Genomic DNA, 7,107 nt, shown 5'->3' with positions numbered 1-7,107 from the left:
TTTTAAAAAATATTTTGACAGAGGCAGAAGCAGTATTTTATTTATTTATTTTTTAAATAGCATCTTATCCCATTTCAGAAATCTAATGCAAAAAAAGGACTGCTTAATGAGGGTACTTAGAATTGCTGGTTTTCTGATGTTCAGAATAATCATTTTATTGCTAGCTGTTTACAGTGTACCAACCTTCGAATTACCATTTTGTCTTTTGTTCTTAAACTCAGGTCATAAAGATATAAGCCAAGAAAATGACTTTTTTGTTCTTAAAGTAAAAATCCATAGCAAGAACATTTTATTTTAAAAGACGTTGTCTTTTTATTATGGGATCTTAATTAGTACTACATTTGAAACAATTCTTTGACAATGTGTATGTACTAGTAACACACATGGGATATACAGACCCACATATTCACATGAGAAATGAAAAAGGCAGTTAAATTATACAGGAAATCACCATTGTATTTGAACATGAAACAATGAGAACTATAAAGGTACCTTGACCTCTAAAGGGGTAAGTAATTCAATGGTTCTTTAACACTTGAACTGCATTCTTCTTGCCATATGTATTGGATCCCACATTGGTAGGTGAGTGAACGGCACCAAAGTTGTTACTGGAATGAACTAAAAAATTTGCCAGGTGTTGTGTTGCACACGTAGCAGTGTTGCATGTCCGTTTTTCCACCTGACGACTGGTAATGTTGAACAAATATGAAAGGTTAGAGACTTAAAAACGGGATTGGATACACCCATATGACACCAAATATCTCATATTGATGAAAACTAAAGGAAACATTTTCACATAAGTAACTCAGTGTTTGGTTTGCAGATTTTTTGCAGATTGTTTTGACACCTTGAAGAAGCAACAGAATCATTTTTGACTAAGAACTCATATAACATCTTCCATAATAGTTAACGTTGTATTTTCCAATACAATTCCTTGTTTGGGAAATTCCTAATACATTACAGATAATAATAATAATGTGTCTTTGTCCTGTGTTATTTTAAGTCTAGTTGATGAATTTATTTTTCATTATATAAAAAGTATTTAGAATGTAAAATTTTTACATAACCTGAAATATGTAGAAATTAAAAAGATGGTCATTTCTCACATCTTTCCAACAAGAATTAAGCAGTAGTAGTCAATTTTTGTTAAGTTCCTTGAGATCATTGATTCGGGAGTGTTAAGAAAGAAATGTCAGAAGGAAATTCTGTGATATGCAACCACATGGATGAACCTTGAAGATAATATGCTAAGTGAAGTAAGACAGTCACAGAAAGACAAATACTGCCTGATTCCACCTATATAACGTATTCAAAATTGTCAAATTCATGATTCAAAGAGTGAGATGGTGGTTACCACGGGATGGGGGCAGGGGAAATGGGCAGTTACTAGACAATGGGCATAAAGTTTCAGTTAAGCAAAATGAACAAGCTCTAGAAATGTGCCGTACAGCATTGTGCCTATAATCAACAATAATGTATTGTATGCTTAAAAATATGTTAAGAGGGTAGGTCTCATATTAATTGTTCTTACTACAATAAAATAAAATAAAAAAGAGAGAATGTCAGGTATTATAAAGTCTCAAGAGGAATCAGATGTGCCATCTGTTCGGGCAGTGTGAAAGTTCTCTTACTCCTAGCATAACTACATGAACATTACCATTTTCCTGCCATCTGCTTGGATCCTATGCATTTAACAATTTTAATAATAGGACTAGGTTAAATGTTGAACCAAAAGACTTTTTATATCAATGATATTAATATTGACCACATTTTTAGCCATCTGGAACAAGTGCATAATAATGTTATAGATAAGTCAGAAATCATCACCATGAATTAAATAATTCATTTGAATTTTAACTTACTTTTCTATTTTAAAAAATTATGTATATCAACTCTATATTTTTGTACTGCCTTTTTTTCAATGTGCTTTCAAAATGGCATTGGAAGTGGATACAGAATAATAGCATTGCTTCCTTTTTGCTGATTATTAGGAAAGTTAGGGAAATGTTTTAGTTTTCACCTTCATAGAAATCAAAATATTGGTGAAAATTAGGATAAATGTAAAGTGGAAAGTGGTCAGTTGTGAGGCTAAAAACTCAATGTACAGAAGCCAGTAGATACACACCACTGGGGCTAAATGCGAGGGATTTATCTCAGTGTATTTACTTTGTGTGGGAGTATTTCATTTTCTCTCTATATATACAGAAATAGTCTAAGAGTAAATGTGTTAAAATTTCATGTGAAACTTAAAATTTTTTTTTTTTACTTTTCTACTCCCATATTTCCTCCCAAATACAGAAAATTCTTCTTACAGCATCAGGTGAACTGGATATTTGTTGAGTGTAAGTGTATGCTGACAAACTGATTATTCAGGCAAAGAAAACCCATTGTGGGACCTAATTATTTGGTCTGTATCATTCTTATTTACACTATCTGCTCAATTATTTCTCGTTGAAGGCGTAGTAAACATGACCAGTGTGCACTTTGAAAAAAACGATTTAATGCCTTTAAGGGTTGAACCAGTAATTCTATACACTGGACATTAAATTTTAACAGGCAAACTTTTCCTGAAAAACAGCAAGAATTGGAATTTGACCCAAACACCTAAAACTAATAAATTTAAAGCAATAGAGGAAATTATGGGTCAAATTGAGAAGGTTCAAAGAGGATATCTGTTCCAGCATATGTTTAACAAATGACTGGAACAGAGTGTGAAAGAAATACACAATATGCTACTTGCTGAGTGATACTTTGATAATTGGTTGGCAGCTCAGTACTAGGATTTAAAATTATTCTAAGTCAAATGTTATTTGAGTTAGCTAAAAAGGTCATCATTCTATTTAAAAGAAATTGTAAGAGCTTTTATGTTTGTTTCATAATTGTGAAATTATTTTTCTAAACAGGACTTTTCATCTAAATATACTATTGAGCACGTATAAGATTCCATCCCCAACAATCATTAGAATGGGACAAGATGGCTGCAATGGTTGGTGAAAGGCATCACACCCCCCCTTGCAGGCATTTTTCCTCATTGATGACCTGGACAATGTTGCTGCCTACCCACCCAGCAGCAAACATTAAAGCTGTGGACTTCTTGCCGGCACACGTGCACGTGGAAATCTTGACTTTAAGAGAGCTTAAGCAATAACAATAAGCAAAACTGTAAGTCTTAAATTGTCTCCTTTTAATGTCTCTCAAGATTTTTAAAAATGGTTTAAAAATGGGTCCCTGCTCCCAGATCTTAACATTCATCTGTGGGGAAGTGTGGACTCCTACAAGGAGAGCATAGTGATTATAGCTTGGCACCCATATAATTATATTATTAACTACTTTCTGATTACCTGCCAGGCAGATATTTACAACAGAGTGTAAAAAAGGTGGTGGGAAAGTACATGATCCTTTTGCTTTAGTCATGAGCATAAAATAATGTAACCATTTTTGATATGGTTTGTAAAGTCAGTTCCTTACCCCTTAATCCCATCTCGTACATATGTAAAAGTTGAAAAAAAATCTCCAATGAGGTGACTGAATTTTATGAGGGAAATGACATAAATCTATGTTAGATTTATTTTTAAAAGGAGTTTAAAATTTGAGACGTTGTCTACATAGGTTTTCTTAGCTTTTTGTGAAATTTATAGGATATTACTTGATTTAATAGTTCACGAGGATAAACCATACCCTCCTTTAAAAAAATGACCAAACATACTAATTTCAGGAAACACATTAAAAAGCAATTGAAGAAATGTTTTTAAGTATTTCTAATGACAATTCAAAATAAAAGTTTGTGAGAGTAGCATGAAAATAATTTCATAAGTAATGGTGTATATTTATTGTTCTATTTCTAAGTGAAGTTCACCTCATAATAGGCAAAGATCCACAAAGACACACTGGGTAAATGTGCTTAGCAAATGTCTATGTCTAATGAAAGAAAAGATCAAGATATAGACAGACATTCTAGGTAATACTGCTAATTTTCCCATCATCATCCGATTGTTTTGCTTATCAGAAATTTCATGTCAGTTTTAAAGTTACTTTTATCCATGAAAAAGCCAATTGAAGATTACAGTCAGTTCTGAGAAGAACATCTTGTAAACTACATAAGCCCTGAAATGACAAAGAACATCTGATGATGGTTCCAGCTATTTATTATATTTAGATGTTGTAGAAATTTTCACATATTGCTATGGGCCTCCACCGCAACAAAAAGCACTCAGAGGTTAACAGAGGCAAGATTATCATTCTAATGAGAAGAGTTCTAACAGGACTTAAAGCACACTCTTTTCAAAGGTAAACTTAATTCTCCTTGGTGTCAAAGAATGAAAGTTCAGTCCCATAAAACTATATGGAGCAAAACTGATTTAGGCACAAAAAAATCTTCATTATATTATTTATGACATATGCACGGATTTAAATTTAAGAATTTTGTAAATAAATGGAGAATTACAGTTTTAAAGAGTTTCCATTTGAAAGTTATAATTAACTGCTGACGGTTTAATCTGACATAGTTTTTACACTTCCTTAAAATTACCATTTAAAAGACATGAAATCTTTCATAATAAACATTCCTAGGAAATCCCGACGCACATGCTACCTACTGAAAATAACTTCAAGTAGTGTTAAGTTACACTTATAGCAGCTAAGGAGTTCTCTCATGAAGAATAGCTTTTTATAATTCTGTCTAATTAACAAAATTGCTAATGATATAGAACGAATCTCCTAACAAACAGCAAATGACTTTTAAACTAGTTTTTTAAAATTTAACTTCTTAAAAACTTTAATTTTTTCCCCTGATTATTTCTATACATTTCAATTTCCAGAAGATATAAAAGTTTTGCATATTCCCAGAACCCTTTGAGGAAAACAAAAGTCTATATAAAGACACAATAAAATTGCACATGATATAAAATATATGCTTTACTTAAGTTTCTCCAGTTTGTTTCAGTGTCGGGTTAATAGAGTAGAAATTACTACCTTTTGGTTTTTCCTGCTTCATGTTTTGGCTTTGCACCTCTAAGTTCCAATAGCATATTTCTTGGGAAAACTGGAATCATGCTTAAGCATGATTTAGTCAGAAATCTAATGGCACAAGTGCTATTAGTTATGTAGCAGTATGTAATTCTAATTTTCCCATACTTTATAAAAAAAACAGGATTTTAAAATTACTAACCTTTCAAGGGGAGTAGCTTTCAGATGGTTTAATACAGCAGGGAGCACAATGAGAACTACTGGCAGCTTAAGGATGCACATTGCTTCTCCAATTTTCTGAAAAGAATAATCCAGCACTGAAATCAAGATATTTCTTATAGTTTTAACTGATGTAATTTTAAATTAGAGCCTTTTTTAAAAAAAAAAATCTTAAAACATAATTTATAGGGCTCAACATTTTTATTGATATAGTCCCTTAATACCCTTCAATTTTCAAATATCTTCTCAATTTTTACTCTCCCAATTTCCTTCTTTAAACAAACAGAAAATTGATATTATAATACATTATCCCTTTAGGCTTTCTTTCAAATAAACCATATAATTAACATCAAGTTTGCTTTTCCCTAAATAAATAATGCTTTCCCAGAAATAGGAAATTCTTTACCTAGTGTTTTAGTGTCAGGAATATCAGCAAATGCCTTTGATAGCAAGACAGCTTCAGGAAAAGAGCTCAAGCTTGCATCAACTGGAGTGTTTCCCCTCTCATTTCCTAACTAGTAATCCAGCTCTTATATACCCTTCACACCTTTCTCAGCTCTGACCTCAGGCAGCTCAGAGAGACTCTGTCATCAATTTCCATCCCTATAGATAGAAAGTGCCTCATAGACAGCAAAAGCAGATGGGTTATTATTACATTAACACATCAGTAAATATTAACGTAGCAAATGCAGAGTGTCTTTGTGCAGTTAATGGTGTGTCATACACAGCAGATGTTTGAATTTGCCATCTTGCAAGACACAAGTGAATCTTCAAGAATTAGATGTCTGTTACAGTAAGGAATTGATAAAAAGAAGTGATGAAGAATAACAACAAATGCGAGTATATGCAGAGAGATGCCGGAGATTTTGAGGAGGTATACCTAAATTCAAATGACCCCAATGGCTTAATCTCATGAACATAACTAAATTGAGACATAAAGGCAAGATGTATAAAAAAGGACATAAAGCAGAAATCAAAAGCCATTTACAGTGAATTGAGGGGGGAGGATTAAAGGCATAAAAACAATAATTTGACATCCAGAAATTTATTTGTCAGCATTTAAATAGAGATACAAAACTCTATGTGGTCAAGCAACTTTTGAAGACTTTCCCATTAATTATTACTTAGAAATATCACAATTATTTTGAAAGAACTGATATTCTTTTCTCTTTAACTTCATGAGAAAATGATGAATGGGGTGGCTGGGCACAGTGCTCTCTGGCTTCTCTTTTAAAATAATTTGTTTTTATTCATTTTCTCCAAATTGTTCTTTCCTTTTTCTTATATTTTTAAAATTTATTTGTTATAGTCTACAGTATAACAACTTAATGTCATTTATAGCAACTAAAAGAAACTTCAACTATCAGTGAAAATGTGCACGTCTGTTGGAATTCTCTAAGTAAGAAAGTTCATTGATTTCATATACTTCTTACAAGCTTAGTAACATAGTTTGAGGGTATTTGGTAGAGATTTCAGGAGGAAAGAAAACAACTTGTTTCCAATCCTTGTTCTAATTATTCAATGATTCTATAATTTTAATGATTCTGTAAAATTTACTGATATCCTCTAAAAAAAATAAAATAAAATAGGATTTGGACGGATAATGGACTTCCTGTAAGAATGTAATGTGTTTTGCACAGTGAATACAGTGATTTAGAAATGATATATAGGCCCAGAGATATTAAATACTGTCCAACATCAAACATTTACTTAGTGCTAAATCCTGGCCCCAAGCTAAGCTTTTCTGATTCATGGTCTAGTGTTCATTTAGACCAAAATGTCTACCTCTAACCTACATATTTATTTATTTATTTTATTTTCATAACTTTTCTGAGATGTTAAGGGTGCCAAACATAATATTTAAAAATGTATTCTTGCTCACTCTCTGGGAAATTAATGTTATAAGGAAACTGTTCTACCTAA

General features: G+C 32.1%; 1 protein-coding gene across 1 annotated transcript; it reads right to left on the bottom strand.

Moving 5' to 3' along the window:
* Positions 1 to 517: 517 nt before the first annotated feature.
* IAPP (islet amyloid polypeptide) lies at positions 518 to 5,247 on the bottom strand. Its single transcript, XM_069491509.1, has 2 exons — positions 5,168 to 5,247; positions 518 to 686 (listed from the first exon to the last, which is right to left on the bottom strand). Exons 1-2 carry the CDS (start codon positions 5,245 to 5,247, stop codon positions 518 to 520), a joined length of 249 nt encoding a protein of 82 aa, XP_069347610.1.
* Positions 5,248 to 7,107: the final 1,860 nt, after the last annotated feature.

Source organism: Eulemur rufifrons, chromosome 16 (genome assembly GCF_041146395.1).
Source record: "Eulemur rufifrons isolate Redbay chromosome 16, OSU_ERuf_1, whole genome shotgun sequence".
In the NCBI taxonomy this organism is placed as follows: domain Eukaryota; kingdom Metazoa; phylum Chordata; class Mammalia; order Primates; family Lemuridae; genus Eulemur; species Eulemur rufifrons.
This window is presented reverse-complemented; position numbering and strand designations above follow the sequence as displayed.